Below are 19,796 nucleotides of genomic sequence, written 5' to 3' on the forward strand. Positions count from 1 at the left end.
GAGAGAAATCCCTTTGCCTGCAATTGTGAATATAGAACATGTAATGGGCACTTACTATATAGGCAGGTCCACTACACTGTCTGATATGGTCAGTGTAAATCACATGAATTATCCTTCTGCAGATCCCAGTGTCTGAAAAAGTAAAAATCCAACATTTAATATGTTCCTTGACAATGGGACATAAATAGACAATACATACAGGAATATGGCCAATTACTGTTGAGTCAGGTGGTCCATGATAGTGACAACCTTGGGGGAATTATACCCATCCCTGGTTAACCCTTGTAACTCAACAATTTGCATCTATAGGCGTAAATGTTCCCAAGGTGACTGACAGAGGCAGAACAGAACGATAGAACAATTAGAGGCAAATGATCATATGGGGGAAAGAAGCTGTTTTTGAGAACGGTTTGAAGAGGGATTTAGGGAAGAGAGTTTTGGAATCTCAATGTTCACGGGTGGGATAGGGCGGAATTACCAGAGAGGTTTTTCCCACTCTGACATTAATTGTGGCAGAAATCCTGTTTGTGTGTGTAAATAGCATTTCCAATGAAGTTAACGTCAGTGGTGCGAGGAAAACCAGATGGAACTTCAGCCCTCTGGTGTGTTATACTTATGGGCAGGATTTTCTGCTTGGCGTGTGGGCACACGCCCGACATACCCGAGTGTGAAATAACGTGATGATGTCAGGTGAGCGTCCCGACGTCATTGCGCACTCTCGTGATATTTCGGTTAGCAGGCGCGCATGAGAGTCGGCAGCATGCTGGCTGAAAATTAAGGAGCCTATTAAGGCCATTAAAGTATTAATTAAGTGCTATTTTACGCTGCCCGTCCAACCTTATGGTTGGCTGGTGGACAAATCGGCCAGGCGTCCTTTGGATTCTTTCGGAAACCTCAACCACGGGAAGGACGAGGCTTCCGTAATTAAATTTAAAAAAATAAAAATTTTTGGGCAGCATTTTTCAAATATACACGTTAGGGTGAGTGAGTCCGCTGTGTGTACGTTTGTTCCGGATTTTTAAATACTTTATTCATTGGTTTAAAATTCTTCAGCTCCCTGCCTTCAGGGAGCTTTCAGTGCGCGCTCCCCCGAGCTTGCGCAGACTTTTGTGCTCGTTCTCCTCCCACCCACCCAGCTCAGCAGCAGTGAGCTTCTCAGCGCGTCTTTCATACTGGCTGCCCGTTAATCGGCCAGTGAGTGTGAAATCGCGGTCAGGGGCCGATCGCAGGTGGTGGGCCGTGTCCTGGCTGCTCCCGCCCGACAACCAGAAAATCCTGCCCTATGGAACACGTCATCCTTTCTGAGTGCCGGTTGGATAATTTCATGAGATGTTTTTTGGCCCATCACTGAACGATCTATGAGCTGGCACAGCCTTAAGTCGGGTTCATTTCTGTGAACCAGACACATTTCATACAAAGTCCATTTAATGCTGCACCTGGACCTTGCACAGGGCTCAGATTACACATGATTCTGCTGGGTCACATGTCCTTGGAACGAGAGATTACCAAAATACCAAAGTCCACAGCTCACTATCTCCTCGACTGAGTAGCACTCTAGTCAGTCTCAGTTGGTTGCACCCTCACCTCTGGCTCAGAGGTCTGAACTCCACAGCTAGACACCAATCCAGGCTGGCATTCCAATGCAGTGCCGTGGAAGTGACATGTTTAGGATGGGGTGTTAAAATAAAGTCCTCTTTGCCAATTTTGGTGGCTTAATGAATGTTAAAGGTCAGAAAGAATTCTTTAAAAAGCAGGGCGAATTCTGGCTCCTGACCAATGTTCCTCCTTCAACCAACACTATCAAACACTTATCGTCTGGGCAGGTCATTCTGTGGTGCCCTATAAGGCATTTCAAGTGGCAATAGCTTTTACATTTGTTTATGCAACATCAGTAACAGCATTTATAAAAGTAGTTCCTTGTGTTTTGAGGAAATTTGACAATGTTGTAAGATGTTAAATAACTGGAAGTATTTCTTTCTAAATAAAATCATTTTTTGTGCATAAAACGGTGTCATCCAGGTAACATGCTCTGCTCAGGAGCACTCGAGCTCAATGGGAGCCTGCGATTCCTGGCTTAGTCTGGAAAACTCGGGGGAACGATGGTGCCGTAGTGGTAATGTCACTAGACTAGTAACCCCGAGACCCAGGCTAATGCTCTAGGGACATGAGGTCAAATCGCCCCACAGCAGCTGGTGGTATTTTAATTCAATTAATAAAAAAACACTGCAGTTGAAACCCTGTCTCATTGATAGTGACCATGAAACTATCATTCATTGTTGTAAAAACCTATCTGCTTCACTAATTTCCTCCCTTACTAGGTCTGGCCTACACGTAATGCCAGATCTACCACAATATGGTTGACTCTTAACTGCCCTCTGAAATGGCGTAGTGAGCCACTCATTTCAAGGGCAGTTAGGGATGGGCAACAACTACTGGCCTTAAGAGCGATGCACACATCCCATGAAAGAATAAAAGAAATCAGTCTTGAACGGAAGTGCTGACTGGTTTAATGACAACCCAGCCATTTATTTTACACTCAAATCAATATTTTCCAGTTAAAATCCAATAGAAATAAAACTGATAGAGTGCAGAACAGGTGGTTGTGAAGGTTACTACACATGATAAGTTCATACCCCATGTGCTTACAATTCTCAGAGGACAGCTCAGGTTACAGCTCAGGTTAGGGTCTGACTCTGCCAAATAAGAGGCAGCGAGAACGGGCAGATAAAGAAAAGATTTATTTTTTGAACATTCCCAGAAAAATCCCAGGAGCTGAAGAGATAATAATTACCAAGTTTCCAGCGGCCCATATAGTAGAGTTGTATACTGAGCAAGAGGGTCGCCAAAATGTGAATAGAGGAGAAAATAGCCCAGAAAACGATGTAATCCTTCCCAAAGACCTGCACAGAAAGAAGCAAAAATAAAGAGAATACCTTAACATTAAAAACAAATCTCTTGACTTCTCCTTCTTGTCAATCTCTGACTCAAATGCACAGCTAGGATTGACTGCTCTTCCTCTGCCCCGGCTCCCCTGAACTAGAGGGAACCTGTCCCCAATCTGTTGGTGTTAGTCTGGACAAATCAAAGATCCTTCCACACACTCTTGCTGGATTGCTTCGTTAGCCATTGTACCTCTAAAGTTGGAAAGCCTGGTGCAATTGAGAGTTACTGGACTAGTAATCCAGAGACCAAGGCTAATGCACAGGGCACATGGGTTCAAATCCCACCATAGCAGGTAGTGGAATTGAAATTCAATTAATAAATCTGGAATTGAAAGCTAGTCTCAGTAATGATGGCCATGAAATTATATTGATTGTTGTAAAAACCCAACTGGTTCACTAATGTCCTTTAGGGAAGGAAATCTGCCATCCTTACCTGGTCTGACCTACTGTGACTTCAGTCCCACAGCAATGTAGCTGACTCCTAGCTGCCCCCTGAAATGGACTAGCAATCCACTTAGTTCACAGGCAATTAGAGATGTGCCACAAATGCTGGCCTTGCCAGTGATACCCATATCCCAAGGAAGAATAAAGAGAAAAAAAGGGTTAGCCTTGGGGATGTGTGGTGGGGAACCTACTGGCTTTTTAATCCAGTTTCAGTGCCCTGTTCTGCTATGTTACAATCATTACTTATCAGGGGGAGTGTGGAAAGATGGTGGTATAATAGTAATGACACAGGACTAGTAATCCAGGAGCCCAATACCCAGGGGACATGGGTTCAAATCCCAAATTGGCAGCTGGTGGAATTTGAATTAAATTGATAAAATCTGGAATTTTAAAGCTAGTCTCAGTAATGGTGACCATTAGGGAAGGAAATCTGCCATTCTTACCTGGTGTGACTCCAGATCCATGGCAATGTGATTGACCCTTAACTGCCCTCTGAAATGGCCAAGCAGCCCATTCAGCTCAAGGGCAATTAAGGATGGGCAACAAATGCTGGCCTTGCCAGCGATGCCCACATCCCATGAAAGAATAAAATAAAACAAAAACTTTTCCACCCAACATTCCCCCTCTCCTTACATCTACAACTTGCTCACAAGCCTCTGCCAATGTTTCACTTTAACCGGCCACAAGTAGGTGAGATTCCTCCCTCCCGGTTACTGCTCCGTAGGAAGTCCCTGCCTTTTGATTGGTGCCAACCCAAAATGACCCAGGTGGGGATGAGAATGTGTTTTGATAAGGAATTGCAGTGATTCCAGCACCATGGAGCCTCATAGTGTCATGCCCAGTAAAGGCTTGAGCTATCCATAACTTTAAACAAAGACAGTATTCAGTGTAGAATTTCTGGAACAGCCTTTTCATTTTAAAATGGACATTAAAAGGCTGCTAAGATGGTTACCCAGGGTCAGGTGACTTTTGAAATTTCTGCATTATCTCAGAACTACCTTAAATCTCTGGCAAATTCCTAATTGAGTGACCATGAGTGGGGTCCCCTCCTTGAATAGACATACCAAGACAAAACTATTTGTAGAATTGACACCTCCTACTGTTTGTGGACTTATCCAGAACCATAAACCTATGGACTCTTTGGCCTGGATTTTCACAGCGATGGAGAACCTCTTCGTCATCGCAAAAATGGCAGAAGAGGCTCGAATCCAGAAGTCCTGCCCCAAACCCAAACCTACCATTTTTGTGGGGACGGGAAAGGGTATAGGTCAGGATTCGATCATGCACATTTCACGGAAGTAGCTGCCCATAGGAATCTGCAGCTGCCTTCACTCATATGATTTTGGTTTGAGAGATGTCTGGAAATCCAATGTGTGCAGGTTAGACCTGGTAGGAGCAGGTCTGAACCTTGTGAATTTGTTTGGATAGCCAGGGTATTCTTTTAGAGAGAGCTAAGGTACCCCTCTGGATACCTGGGACACTTTTGGGGGAATGTCAGGTGCTCTCCAGGGGGCATCAGGTGCCCTTTGAGGGAGGTAAGGTGCCCTTTGGGATTTCTAAAATTAGGCATGAATGTGTGTAAGAAGTGCATAAACTCATTGGAACTGTCAAAAACAACTGTCAAAAGTGCCAATATGAAACATCAAAGGGAGCTATTAAGCTATCAAGGCCTTTAAAACTCCTGCTCTTTAACTCTTTGAAAAAAATCTGTCCGGAGTGTTAAAAAATGATTGCTTGCCATTTCACTTTGTTGCTGACATAAGCCTTAGATCTACCATTACTGCATTAGTGTGTGTGACTGATTTCACAATGGTGCATTTCACAGTTTGAATGACAGGTTATGGACTCTTTGAAGTGAGAATATGAATTCCAATGCTTGTTTCCATAAGGGATTATGCAATTGAATGAAGTGTTTGTTGTTATAAGGAATAATATAGTTGAAGGAATAGAAATACAGTAAATGATTTTTATGAATGAGAGTGTTTGTTTTAAATGAAGTCTGCAATAGACACTTTATTTAATCTCAGCATGGGTCCTGAGATCTGCCCATGATGGGTACAGGGTGAATTATCATGGTAAGTCTGGCAAATGGTGGTGGGTGGAGGGCATGGGTTGGCATGAGTAGATACTAAGTTGGCACCAGGGCTATAAAGAGACATGGCGTTGGCTAGAGGGCATAGTTGGCAGGAGGGTATGAGGGGACATGGGGTAGGTGGGGCATAGGTTGAAATGAAGTGTAACAGGGGTCTTCGGGGATTGGTGGGGGCATGAGGTGGCATGGATAGAGCATGCAGAGTGTATGTGGTGTGGGGGGGGGAGATGAGGGCTGTTTTATGTTTTTTTTAAACCAATACAGTGTTGGTGCTCAACCTGCCTCCACACCCGGCATCCTCCGCACTCGTTCTGGGGATGCCCGGCCCGACTACCAGGGATCCTCACTGTGAGTTAAGACACAGGCAGAGTTTTGGATGACCTCAGGTCAGAATCAGAAGTGCTTCTCAGTGAAAAGCTATACTCACCACCCCCAACACGGAGAAGAATATGACTAAGGCAAGACAGGCATAAGCAGAATAGGCACTGGCATTGATGTCCGGGTGACGCTTCTGGTATAGCTTCAGCATACAGAGACCTGCTATCATGTACATGAAAGATGTGTCTATGTGCCAAACAGAAACAAGCATCAGGACATAAGAAGTAACACATTCCTATCTCAATACTTATTCACTGTAAAATGAGCCTGCAGTGGTCATTGTTGTGTTTCATGCCTTGAAGATAAGCAGAGATGATACAGTAGCTTCTACGTGGTAACAAGAGTTTTATTCAATGCTTTAAAATGTCTGCTCACTCATGCTTACAGCAGCTTGCCTCCTTTTAGTTTCTTTTTTTCTAAGTGACCACATCCAGGCTTAAGTAATAACACACAGATATCAAACACACATAATCAAACACCAAACAATTGACCACTACAGTAATTAAACAGATTCTCTAAGAAAAGGTCCTTTTCTGAGCGAACAGCACTTTAACAGGTTAGGATGCTGCAACAATTCCTTTCGTGGGATAGTGGGGTGTGGAAAACATTAAGGCAAGAACCAAAATATTGGAAGCGTTTAATTAAAGGCTGTGTGCCTTGGAAATCACACATGGATTATGGTCCAAACAAGTAGAAGCCAGAGACAGTGTGGAAAGATTTTTAAATGCTTTACATGTGTCAGCCATTGCTCAGTTAGAAGCACTCTCACCTCTGAGTCAGAAGGTTGTTGGTTCAAATCCCAGTTCAGAGTTAAGCAAAACAATTCAGGCTGACACTCTGATGCAGTACTGAGGGAGTGCTGCACTGTCTTTTGCATAAAATGTTAAACCAAGGCCACATCTTCCCTCTCAAGTGGAGTTATCCCCAGTGTCCTGTCCTCAATTGGCATCACGAAAGCAGATCGCCTGCTCATTAATCAGATTGCTGTTTGCGGGAGCTTGCTGTGCGCAAATTAGCTGCCATATTTCCTAAAATACAACAATGACTACACTCCAAAAGAACTTAAGTGACTGTAAAGTGTTTTGTGATGTCTGGTGGTCATGAAGGCGCTACATAAACGAAAGTCTTTCTTTGCCTACTTTGAAAGATATGACAGACCTTTCCCTGGCTATTGCTTTGTTCGAATATATGGAGCCAGGGAAAGATCTGCTGTTATGCAGAGATCGTCAGGGTTAATTTCATACATTATTACTGAATTTTAATATCTTGTCCCTTTTCTTCTTTTATTTGGACCCTTTAATCTCTGGGTGGTGTTGTCTGTTCTGGGCCTCTTGCAGGACAGTTCTGTGACAGCTGAGGGAGTGACGAAGCAGCCCAGAGTGATTCATAGTCCAATTTTCCCTTTCTCACTCTGGAGAACTTGTCATCATTCCCTTCCCCCTCTCGGTGACACACTGCACTGTACTTCCAACGTATTTTGCCATGGAAACATGTTAAGATTGACATCTGAGTTTTAAAAAGGAGGTTCACTCACTTTTCCACTCATTTCTGAGTTGCATGCTGTGCAGTTGTTGGGTTATGATTACTCTTAAGGGACTTTCAGCATCAGCAAAGCAACAGCCTGAGCACAAGTCCAGATTCCCTCTTGCTCCAGGACCTATGATGACATGGCGATTCTTAGCTACATTAGAAGTAACAGCAAACTCACCAAACTGGAAGTTAGTGTAGTTTGGACACACATGGTAACAGGCGCTGAGCAGCCCTTCCATCATGAGAGCAGTCCCCATTGCATAAAACAAACCAAAATGCTTAGGGATTCCACATTCCTGCAAAGACAATCAGAGAGACAGACAGATCAAATATTGCTCAGTGTTATGTTAAGTGCAGCTACTGGATGCTTCTTCGTTTAAGTTTACACTGCAGGGCTGGTTGGATCAGGTGTCTCCTAGATGCACAGCCAGTCTCTGATTAGATCAATGAGATCAGGTTCAATCCCTTCAGGCCCAAATTAGCTTGGCTAGATCTAACAGTCAGCATCAGAAAGGGAGATGTAGGTTAACCTATGGGTGGGATGCTTCTTCATTAGTGATTAAGGGTCGCAGCCAAGACAATAACTCACCTTTCCAGAATATCAACCATGCCCCCTCAGTGGTGTCACTCTTGTCTCATAGTCAGATGGATGTGAAAGATTCCATTGTAGGGAAACTTCTGCGATTTCCTGACCAATACCTCTTTCTAAAATAAACCAGCTGGTCATTCATCTCATTGCTGTTCAGGAGTTTAAAATTCTCATCCTCACTTTCAAATCCCTCCATAGACTTGTACCCCTGTTTCCTATTTCTGTAATTTCCTCCAATCCCACAGCTCTGAGATATCTGTGCTACTCTAATTCTGGCCTCTTGATCATTCTCGATTTTAATTGCTCTACAATTGTTGGCCATGCCTTCAGCTGCCAAGGCCCTCAAATTCTCCCCTAAAACCTCCCCACATCTATATGTCTTTTTTTCTCTCTGAAGACGCTCCTTAAACCCTAGCTCTTTGGTCATCTGCTATACTGTCTCCTTATGTGACTCGGTGTCAAGTGTTCTTTTATCATACTGCTGTGAAAGACCTGATGATGTTTTATTATATGAAAGAAGCTATATAAACATAAGCTGCTGTTGCTGGGAGATTTTACTAAGAGCCTGTTGGTTGCTGTGTTCCTCTATATTACAACAGTGACAATTTGACAGTAATTCACTGGCTGTGAAATGCTTTGAGACACTCTGAGGTATGTAAGGTACCACACAAATGCCAGTTCTTTCTTTCCATTGTATTAAATCGTAACACCTTCATGAACTTCCTTGTCTATTAGTTTAAAAACAGGTGCTAACCTATGTAGTTTAAAATGACAGCCAAAATAATTTAGCACAAATACATGAAGCCTTTGCTTGATAATATCATACAGCATCATTTCATGGATTATTCCTTCATGCCTTAATTATTACTAGCTTTGACTGTTCCAACGCATTCCTGGCTGGTCTCCCACCATAAACACTGCATCCCATGTCTTAACTCGCAGCATGTCCTGTTCCCCTGTACCCATTGTACTCACTGACCTATATGGGGTCCCGGTCAAGCTATGCCTTCATTTTAAAATTCTCATCCTTGTTTTCAAATCCCTCCATGTCCTCACCCTCCCTATCTCTGTACTTTCCTCCAGCCCCTCAACCTTCTAACATACCCACGTTCCTCTAATTCTAGCCTTTTGATCATCCTGATTTTAAACTGCCCCACCATTGGTGGCCGCATCTTCAATTGCCTAGGCCCTAAGTTCTGGAATTCCATCCCTACACCTCCACCTCTCTACCTCACTTTCCTCCTTTAAGACAGTCCCTAAACCCTGCCTCTATGACACAGTTTTAGGTCATCTGACCTAATATCTCTTTGTCTGCATCAGTATCATACTTTGCTTTATAATGCCCCTGTGAAGCCCCCTGGTGACATTTTGTTACATTAAAGGTGCCATATAAGTTACTGTTATTAAAATTGATTTAATGCGTGTGATATGCCCTCGCCTGCCCCACCACCACTCCAACATGTTACAAACACTTTTAGCCATCTCCAATATCATTAATACAAACCCGATAGCTAAAGCAAACAGGAAGGAGGTTTGTACCAATGCACAGATGTCATTCCTCATTAGGGCCCGTTTGTGCAGAATCTCACGCTGCAAGACAATGAGCAGGAAAAGCAAGCCCAGCATCAGGTATCCAAGGTTACTCAGGATATTGTTAAATGCACTGTCAGAGGAAAAACACACAATTAATTCTGAATACTGTACCAGAAGAAAGCAATAAATAAACAGACTAAGGTCGGCTAACAGCCAGCTCCCATGCTGCATCAGATCGTGTTGTGCATGAAAACTTATAATGCTCCCAAACCCGCAACCCCCATCACCACCTGGAGGGGGAACTGTGGCAGGTACATGGGAACATCATCATCTCAAATTCCCCTTCAAGTTACACACCATTTCTTCTTGGAAATACATCACTAGTCCTTCAGCATCACTGGGTTAAAATCCTGGAACCCCCTACCTAACAGCTGTGGGAGCAGATTCACAAGGACTGCGGTGCGGTTTTGTAAGAAGTATCACCACCTCCTTCTGAAGGGCAGTTTAGGGGGAGGTAGTGGTGTTGTCACTGGATAATTAGTCAGAGACCCAGGGTAATGCTCTGGGGAACCGGGTTTGAATCCCACCATGGCAGATGGTGAAATTTGAATCTAATAAAAATCTGAAATTAAAAGTCTGATGATGACCATGAAACCATTGTCAACTGTTGTAAAAAAAACCCATCTGGTTCACTAATGCCCCTTAGGGAGGGAAATCTGCCGTCTTTACCTGGTCTGGCCTACATGTGACTCCAGACCCTTAGCAATGTCGTTGACTCTTAAATGCCCTCTGAACAAGAGTAATTAAGGATGAGCAATAAATGCTGGCCTAGCCAGCGACATCCATGTCCCATAAACGAATATAAAATAAATTAGGGATGGGCAATAATGGTTTTGCTAGCGATGCCCATAAGAGAGAATGAAAATAAAATATTGTACGCTATAAAGGTACTATTCCCTGCGACATGCAGCAGAACAAAGATCAGGGAGAACAGATTCAAACAGGAGAATATGTTTTTAGTCATCCATCTGCCTTAACACCATTATATCAGCATGATCACTACATTAATGATGTCTATGTAGCAGCACAGGCATGGTCACTGACCTGAGGACCCCCAGTGGGTGAGCACACATGAAATTGTAGTAACAAATGTCTTGATTTCCCGTGATATTGAAAACCTGTTGGACAAGAATGAGGAATAAATCTGTCAATAATTTCCTGTTGACAATGACATTGGGTCAACTGATATTTTGATTTTTTTTATGGTGAAGGCTCTTCTGCTTCCCAATCTTTTTTGGAGACTTTCACAGGTTTTGATGAGGCAAGGTCATTTATCAATTAAGCTCTTTGTAAATTATTTGGGTAACAATTCAGCATCTATTGGTGGAGTGTTGCCTGATTCAACTCTCTCTCCGCCAATTACATTTGCGTACAGTGCCCTTAATGTAATAAAATGTCTCCAGACATCTCACATTGGACAGTCTGGATATCAAGCAGGGGGTAGTAGGAGAGCTGACTAAAAGCAAGGTGAGGAAGATGGGTTTTCAGGAGACTCCTAAAGGCAGAGAGATGAAGAGGTCGAGGGAGTGCATTCTAGAGGGCAGGGCTGAGGTGGCTGAAGGGTAAGTGACTCTGGATGATCAGTGGGAGGGGAAGAGACACAAGAATCCAGAGCAGGCGGAGGTACAGCTAGAAGAATGGGGCACAAAGCATGGGAATAAAGGTGGATAAATGTGATGCAAAAGATGGAGCTTTGAACAGGTTGGAGTTGGCGAGAGCAATGGTGAAGAAGTTGAGTCTGGAGATGAAAGCATGGAGTCTACCAGATCCTTACTGAGTGAATAGTCAGTATGGTAGTGTAAAATTAATGCTGCAGGTCAGTGTGATACAGCTTTGCATCTTAGATATCAAATAGCAAACAGTAATAAGCCATTTCTAACACAGGCACCCTAATTGGCAGTGCTCTGTAGCACAATTGTGATGGAATCTCTTTAAGCTGACATTTCAGCCTGTAAATTTACAAGGCCTCTGTGCTAGTGCAGATGCATTCTGAGATTATCTGGACTGTGTGTAGCCAGCCTGGGCTGAGGCTTTGTTGAGCCATTCTAATTCCACAGTTTCTTGTTTCCTGCTCTTGTATTGATTCTGGACCAGCAAGAAGGACCCACAGTTGCAAAGCCCAGTCCATAGCTGTTGAATTCCTATCATTGAAAAACACAGTTTGTTCAGGCATGGAAATCCACAAAACCAATTCATTGTATTCCCAAATTTCTGGCCATTAAAACTGTTTGCTTTAAAAATTGCAGGAGGACCATTGTTGGGCACACTGACCTCCAAGACTAGTTCTCCTGGTTAAGCTTCTTTGCACTAGCACTGGGGTCTCGCAAATGTACAGGCTGAAATGTCAACTTTTAGTCTTACACTCCCAGAGTGATGCCACCAGACAGTCCTCAGTCAGTTGAGTGATGGACTTGGGATCAGAATTGTATACAATCAGTTTAAATCACAAAAGAATTCATTCAGACTTTCACCCTTCTGCATTGGATTAAGTGAAGTTAATTTCTGACTTTTTCTACATTGTGTGTGGAAAAAATCATGAGATTAAGCAAGCATTTTTCACACTGTGATTATAGCAGCATATATGATGGAAGTCAACGACAATTAATCCTTTCCCGACTCCTTTGGTAGCCTCTCCTGCCACAGCAGCTTCCAAACCTACGACCTCTATCATCTAGAAGAACAAGGGCAGCAGACACACGGGAACACCACCACATGCAAGTTCCCCTCTAAGTCACACACCATCCTGACTTGGAAATATGCCGCCGTTCCTTCACTGTCGTTGGGTCCAAATCCTGGAATTCCCTCCCTAACAGCACTGTGGGTGTACCTACACTACGTGTACTGCAGCGGTTCAAGAAGGCAGCTCACCACCACCTTCTCAGGGGCAATGAGGGATGGGCAACAGATGCTGGCCTAGTCAGCAATGTCCACATCCCATGAAATATAAAAAAAAAATGTTGAAACTGTGGCACTGCAATGCTCAACATCAGTGTATATTCAGCCCTTGTCTCAATGTCATTGAGCATGTTTCCGGTTCAGATGCAGGCACCGTGTACAAACACACCAGATTTGTCTGCTATTTCTCGCTGGTTGTTAACCATTTACAGAGGATTGTGACGTGACCTTCACCAATTGGCAAGTACATCTGGCACATTACCCACAGAGCATTGTTCAGACTCTTCAAATGTCCACAAACCCATGATTGTGCATGATTCATATGCTTGATTGTACGAATGTTCAAGTAGTGTGGAATCAGCGTGAATAATTCAACTTCTTACCGTCTGATATGTGATAACCAGCTGAATCACTGGCAGTGCGTAGAAAACTGCTATTGTCGCGATATTCCTGATAAATGAAAAAATTATAAAGTTAATTCTTAAATAACCAAAATATTCTTTAACCGCTGGAAATTTAACTGAGAAAAAAGGTTACACAAACGGGAGATGTTTGCTCTCAGACTTCCACATCCATCCCTAAAATATGCTCAGGGCTTGCAATCCCCCTGAGATATTTTGTGAAATAAACCTCAACAGAATGACACGTGGAATCACACAAAGATACAACATTGAAATAGGCCATTCAGCCCATTATGTCTGTCACAGCTCTGTGGTACAGCTATCCGATTAATCCCCCTTTCTTTCCCCATAGCCCTGCAAACATTTGCCCTTCAAGTATTTATCCAATTATCTTTTAAATGTTACAACTGAATCTGCTTCTACCACCCTTTCAGGCAGTGCTATCCAGGTCACAACAATTCACTGTGTAAAAAATTGTTTCCTTATGTCACCTCTGGTTGCTTTGCCAATCATCTTAAATCTGCCCCCTCTGGTTCCTGACCCTTGTGCCAGTGAAAACAGTTCCACCTTATTTACTCTGTCAAATTCCTTTATGATTTTAAATACCTCAATCAAATCTCCTCTTCACCTTTTCTGTTCTAAGCAGAACAATCCCAGCTTCTCCAGTCTTTCCACATAACTGAAGTCCCTCATCCCCAACACTATTCTAGTAACATGGTACAGGGTCACTAGAATGTATACATGGTACTCAATCCCTACATTATGAGTCATTTGGGCTAGCACAAGCCTCTAGCTACCCATTGAAAGGTGATATTTCTCACCAAGGTTTTGTAATATCAGAAACCCTTATTAGTAACATCAATAGGGAGTGTGCAAAGAGCCTGTGGTCCCTCTTATGAAGAGAAGGTTGTAACAGCCCTATTTCCCACCCCATGTGTCACTCATACTGTTCATTTAAAGTTCTGGTAATCAGTTAATGAATGCTCCAATCAGTTCAGAAATAATTTTTTTCATATTTGTTTTTAGGATGTGGGTGTCACAGGCAAGGTCAGCATTTATTGCCCATCCCTAATTACCTTTGAGAGGGCGGTAGTGAGCTACCGTCTTGAACCGCTGCAGTCCACATGTCGTAGGTAAACCCACAAGTGCTGTCAGGGAGGGAGTGCTAGGATTTTGACCCAGTGATGGTGAAGGAATGGCAATGTATTTCCAAGTCAGGATGGTGAGTGACTTGGAAGGGAACTTGCAGATGGTGGTGTTCCCATGTCTCTGAGAGGTGAAAGAGGTTGCAGGTTTGGAAGGTGCTGTCGAAGGAGCCTTAACATGTTGCCACAGTGCATCCTGTAGGTGGTACACGCTGTTGTCACAGTGCAGGGGTGGTGCAGGGAATGAATGTTTAAGATGGTGGATGGGCTGCCAATCAAGCAGACTGCTTTGCCCTGGATGGTGTCAAGTTTCTTGACTGTTGTTGACGCTGCATTCATCCAGGCTACTGGAGAGTATTCCATCACACTCCTGACTTGCACAAGATGGTGGACAGGCTTTGGGGAGTCAGGGGGTAAGTTACTTGTTGCAGAATTCTCAGCCTCAGACCTTGTAGCCACTGTATTTATATGGCTAATTCATTTGTTTGTGGTCAGTGGTAACCTCCAGGAAGCTGATGATGTTGATTCAGCAATGATAATACCATTGAACGTCAAGGGGAGATGGTTAGGTTCTCTCTTGTTGGAGATGGTCATTGCCTAGCACTTGTGTGGCGTGAATGCCATTTGCAACTTATTAGAATGTCACTTGCTACTTATTAGCCCAAATCTGAATGTTATCCCATGTCCTATTAGTACATCTTTAAATAGCCTGTCATCCACTTCCAATAAACAATTATGAAGCTAGGAACAGCACAAGTTCCACATCTGTTGTGCCATTTCGCTGTGTAGCATACATGTCTGTTCATGGCCAACTGGTTTTATTAACTCCCTGCACAAGGGTTTAATTGGTAAATTCAATGCACAGTGAAAACCCAAGCTCTATTCCAGTCTTTGCCAGTTATCTAATCTCAACCTGAGCTGTGTTAGGAGCAGCATAACTGGCACAGTCGAGCCAGGGAGCTCAGAGTCCTTAACTCTCATCACAGGAAATTCTACATCACTGGAAATTGCAGAGATATTGAGGCGCAGAAAGCTGGTGGGAAGATGGTAAAAACTGGTGCCATACAATGAAAATGAACAACTTCAAACAAACTCAGCAAGTCCCTTGTATTAGAAACTTGACTAACCAGAAATAGATTTTGTATTTTTTGCTGAGAACTCTCTTGTCCTTCCGGGCGAGGTCAGAGACATACAGAAACTTCTGCAAAGACAGAAAGAAAGAGGCTTTTAGAGAGGGTCTGCTGCTCTTTTCCTGCCAGTGGTGTTGTCCAGGGAATGGTGAGTGACAAATAGTCACCTGACAGTCTGAAAAATATAAAGCAAACACCATGAGGCACAAACCACTTTCCGTCAATTAGAAGTGGATTCGTTGTCCCACGACTTACCTTCCTGGTTTACACTGAGTTCTATTTGGAATGTTGTGGTACTTCAGGCAGGTGGGAGAGGAAATTTCCATGAAAACCTTTGCGAAGCGCGTGAGCGGGCATTATGATTTATGGAATTCCAGGTGATAGAACTGAAGAAATTAAATACTAGGCATGGCTGACTGGATAGCACACACTTTTCTGAGTTAGGTGGTCATGGGTTTAATCCAGAGATTTATGTGCCTCTATGCTGTTCTTCCAGGGCAGTTCTGAGGGGATGTCACGTAGTTGGAGATGCCGTCTTTCAGATGTGCTGTTAAACTGAGGCCCTATCTCAGGTGACTGTAATAGATCCTATGGCACTTTTTGCAATAGAGCAGATGAGTTCTCCCAATAACCTGGGCAACATTAACCCCTCAATCTACAAACAGATTATCTGGTCTTTCATCACATCGCTGCTTGTGGGAGCTTGCTGTGCACAAATTGGTTCTCTACATTGCAAGCAAGACCATACTTCAAAAAGTACTTAATTGACTTATTTGGGATGTCCTGAGGTCGTGAAAGGCACTAATTGCGAGTTGTTTCTTTAACTAAAGTTGTCAAGTGTTCTTAAAATCACTTTTACAGCACTTTATTTTAAATGGGTTAGCACCTCAGCTGAATAGTAAAGGACGGTGTTTCAGAGGAACGCAATAAGGCCTGGTATTTTCCTGTCTGATGTCATAGAACTTTGAGCACTAATAAACAAAAGTAATGTTTAGCACTATTTTGCTAATGGCTGAACACAGCACTAACATGATCTTGGCTCTAAATCCAAAGTCTGGAAATAAGGAAACCAACATTATACTGAGCACAACAACATTGGGGGGGTGCAGTAGTGTACAGGTTATGTTACCAGAGCAGTCACCCAAGACAATGGATTAATTATCTAATGTAGAATGTTAGTTCAAATGCCCACTGTGGCAATTTGAGACAGTAAAAAGAATCTCAAAATAAAAAACTGGTGCCAGTAAAAGTGTCAGATTGTTGTAAAAACCCAACTAGCTTACTCATGTCCTTAAGGAAGGAAACCAGTTACCAGCCGCATGCCAATGTGATTGACTATTAACTGCCTTCTGAAGCAGCCTAATAATTCACTCAGCTGTGTTATGGAGCGGGCAACATTGTCAGCCTTTCTAGTGATGGCCACATCTCAAGAATATTTTTAACAAAAAAAAAACTGTATCGTGAATTTAAGGACACGCACCTTGGTTCTGATGACATTTTTATCGGAATCGATGTCTGCCAGGGTATCGTATTCATCTTCCTCAATGGAGCTGAGGGAATCGAGACGTGGCCGGATCAAGTTTTCTAGTGGTCGCTCTGTGAAGGGGCACGGAAGGTTAACAAAAGGTTAGCTCAACAAGCCTTAGTCACAAAGTGCTCCAGTCACAAGGGAAGACAGAACAAACATCTTCAACAAAAACAATGTCCATAGCCACAGTGTGCTGAACATGCTTAGGTGAGGCAGTACCCTTGGAAAGCACAGAGTCTTGCCTGGGGTAATGTTCCAGGGATGCACCTAATCTCAAAAATCTCACCGTGAACAGTAATTCTTCATGCTCGATATTTGGTCAGCGAGTATTGGCAGGCTGCTTCTTTCTGGAAGGCATCACAATCGAGCAGATTTTGTCCTCACCCAATGTGAACTCTTTGAGCACCTGATCTGGAATCCTGGCTGATTTGAACCCACACCCCACCCCATCTCTTTTATTCTCCAGGGAACTGAGGCCAACTGCAGCTCACTAACTGCCACAGGTCAGTGAGCACAACCACGGATTTAAGGTTGGACCAGCGACCTTCCTGATCTGAAAGGATGTTACACATGCCTGAAGGAAACACTAAGGGCAGAATAATGATCTTGGCGGGCGGGCGCACACCCGACCTGGCCGAGCGTAAAATGATGGGCGATGACTTCGGGCGAGTGTCGCAATGTCATCGCGTAGTCCCACGATATTTCGTTTGGCGGCTGCGCCAGAGTTGGCAGCGCGCCCGCCAAAAATGAAAAGGCCTATTAAGGCCAGTAAAAAGGTGATAAAATTCAAATTTACGCTGCCCATCCAAACTTACAGTTGGCGGGCAGGCAAAAAACGCCAAGCGGCCTTTGCACTTTTGTTAGGAAACCTCAACCACGGACGGAATGAGGTTTCCTAAAGCAAATAAGAATAAAATAAAAATTTTACACTTGAATTAAAAAAACGTCCCTGCTCGTTTGACAGCAGGGACGTGCTTTACCACATTTTTATTTTGTTCATTAAGTATTTTTTAAACAGTGCTTCATCTCCCCGAGGCAGCTCCGTGCCTCAGGGAGACTGAAACGCTCTTTCGCGCGCATGCGTGAAGTTCGCATTAGGCCCACTCGCCCTCCTCTCCCCATCCGCACAGGCAGTGCTGAGCATTGTGGCTCGCGTTCCACGCTGGGCAGGCCTTAATTGGCCCGCCTGTGTAACATCGCAGTGCCGGTACCAATCGTGGGCAGCAGCTGGCTTCCCAACTGCCCCCACCTGCCCCTGCCGAGCACATAAGAACTAGAACAAAAACAGAATTACCTGGAAAAACTCAGCAAGTCTGGCAGCATCGGCGGAGAAGAAAAGAGTTGACGTTTCGAGTCCTCATGACCCTTGGGTCATGAGGACTCGAAACGTCAACTCTTTTCTTCTCCGCCGATGCTGCCAGATCTGCTGAGTTTTTCCAGGTAATTCTGTTTTTGTTTTGGATTTCCAGCATCCGCAGTTTTTTTGTCTTTACGTAAGAACTAGAAGCAGGAGTGGGCAATTCAACCCCTCAAGCCTGCCCCGCCACTCAATACGATCATGGCTGATCTCATTTCAGCCTCAATTCCAATTTCCCGCCCTCTCCCCATAACCTCTCAACCCGTTACTAATTAAAAATCTGTCTATCTCCTCCTTAAATTTATTCAGTGTCCCGGCATCCACTGCACTCTGAGCTAGTGAATTCCACTGCCCTGCCCTAAGTAATGTCCCTCTCCCCCATTAATATTCAGGAATATGTTGAGTCTGTATAACATATTAACATTCATGAGGTCAATGCTGTGCACATGCAATACATAATATTCATGTGTTTGTCTTAACTTCTCATGTAGATCTGAGACTGTTGTAATAATTAAAATCCAATGTTGTTCAGGGGTTAACTTGCTCTAATTCAGAACTGGCCAACAAGCGATTTGTTTACCATCTATTCTTATGCAGCTGTTAACCCAGTTAATTAAATGGGTTAACAAAATGTTGTGTTGAGCCTGGTTTGACCTTTGCTAATGAGATGCTACCTAATGCCCCAAACTGCACCCAGCTTCTCACTAAGATTTATTGCTGAATTGCTCGTCCAGAAATATCATGAATCAGCATGCTTTAAAATTTTCTCTTAGCCAATTATTGACAATAAGATGACATTTTAATTCTGTGTTATGATCGAGTGCCTCTGAAGTGTGAACCACAGGCTCGCTCTGTAACACATGTGCCTCATGGTTATCTCATGGCTGAGGTTACCCCAGTTCAGTCACTTGACTGGAGATCATAATATTCCTTTGAAGAAACTTATTTTCAAATTTGTATTTTGACTCCAACATTTGTAGAAGTTAGTTCACAATAGATATAAAGCATGATTGAAGTGGCATCAACATTGATTTGAGGCAAATTTAAGAATCAGTTGATCCTTGGAAAGACAGCAGACCCTCACTGTAATATTCTCAGGTGGACTGTGACCTCTAATATGTGATTTTATAATCTTTAAAATAAGAGTCTGAGGATTTTTAAAAACAAGATGAACCCATTTGTCCCAAGTCACGGCCTTTTGGATGCATCAGACCCATCTACCCAACTTCGTCATATGAAGGGATTTCAGAATATAGATACATTCAGCCTTAGCTTCCAAATCTGTTGTTATGATTAGAAGAGAATTAACACTTAGTTGAGTATGAAGGGATATGGAGAGGGAGAGAGAGAGAGATAGAGGGGGGAAGAGGGAGAGAGAGAGAGGCGAGAGAGAGAGAGAGAGGGAAAGAGAGAGAGGGGTGAAGAGAGAAAGAGAGAGGGGGCAAGAGAGAGAGGGAAAGAGAGAGAAGGGTGAAGAGAGAGAGAGAAAGAGAGAGAGAGAAAGAGAGAGGGAAAGAGAGAGAGGAAGGAAGAGAGAGGTGGGGGGGGAAAAAGAGAGAAAGAAAGGGGAAGAGAGAGAGAGAGAGAGAGAGAGAGAGAAAGGGAAAGAGAAAAGGAAAATGTCATTAAAATGATACGAGTTGTCCTGGCTAATAAAATGAAGGTGCATCCTCATTGGGTGGATAACTGCTTGTGTTCTTATGTTGTCACCATTTTTCTCAACTGCTTCCCTCTCTAGAAATCCAACTGCCACTTGAAAACTGCTTAAAGCG

General features: G+C 43.4%; 1 protein-coding gene across 3 annotated transcripts in view; it reads right to left on the reverse strand.

Moving 5' to 3' along the window:
* sidt2 (SID1 transmembrane family, member 2) overlaps positions 1-19,796 on the reverse strand; it is a 78,643-nt gene that overhangs the window by 15,644 nt on the left and 43,203 nt on the right. For all 3 annotated transcript variants that reach the window (XM_041174303.1, XM_041174305.1, XM_041174304.1), the window contains 9 exons: positions 16,620-16,735; positions 15,137-15,210; positions 12,847-12,913; positions 10,613-10,686; positions 9,515-9,638; positions 7,565-7,682; positions 5,906-6,042; positions 2,792-2,900; positions 56-132 (listed from right to left, as the gene is read on the reverse strand). In XM_041174303.1, coding sequence (XP_041030237.1) covers positions 56-132; positions 2,792-2,900; positions 5,906-6,042; positions 7,565-7,682; positions 9,515-9,638; positions 10,613-10,686; positions 12,847-12,913; positions 15,137-15,210; positions 16,620-16,735 — 896 coding nt within the window. The remainder of the gene's footprint in view (positions 1-55; positions 133-2,791; positions 2,901-5,905; positions 6,043-7,564; positions 7,683-9,514; positions 9,639-10,612; positions 10,687-12,846; positions 12,914-15,136; positions 15,211-16,619; positions 16,736-19,796) is intronic.

The sequence above is a fragment of the Carcharodon carcharias genome, chromosome 25 (genome assembly GCF_017639515.1).
Source record: "Carcharodon carcharias isolate sCarCar2 chromosome 25, sCarCar2.pri, whole genome shotgun sequence".
NCBI lineage: Eukaryota > Metazoa > Chordata > Chondrichthyes > Lamniformes > Lamnidae > Carcharodon > Carcharodon carcharias.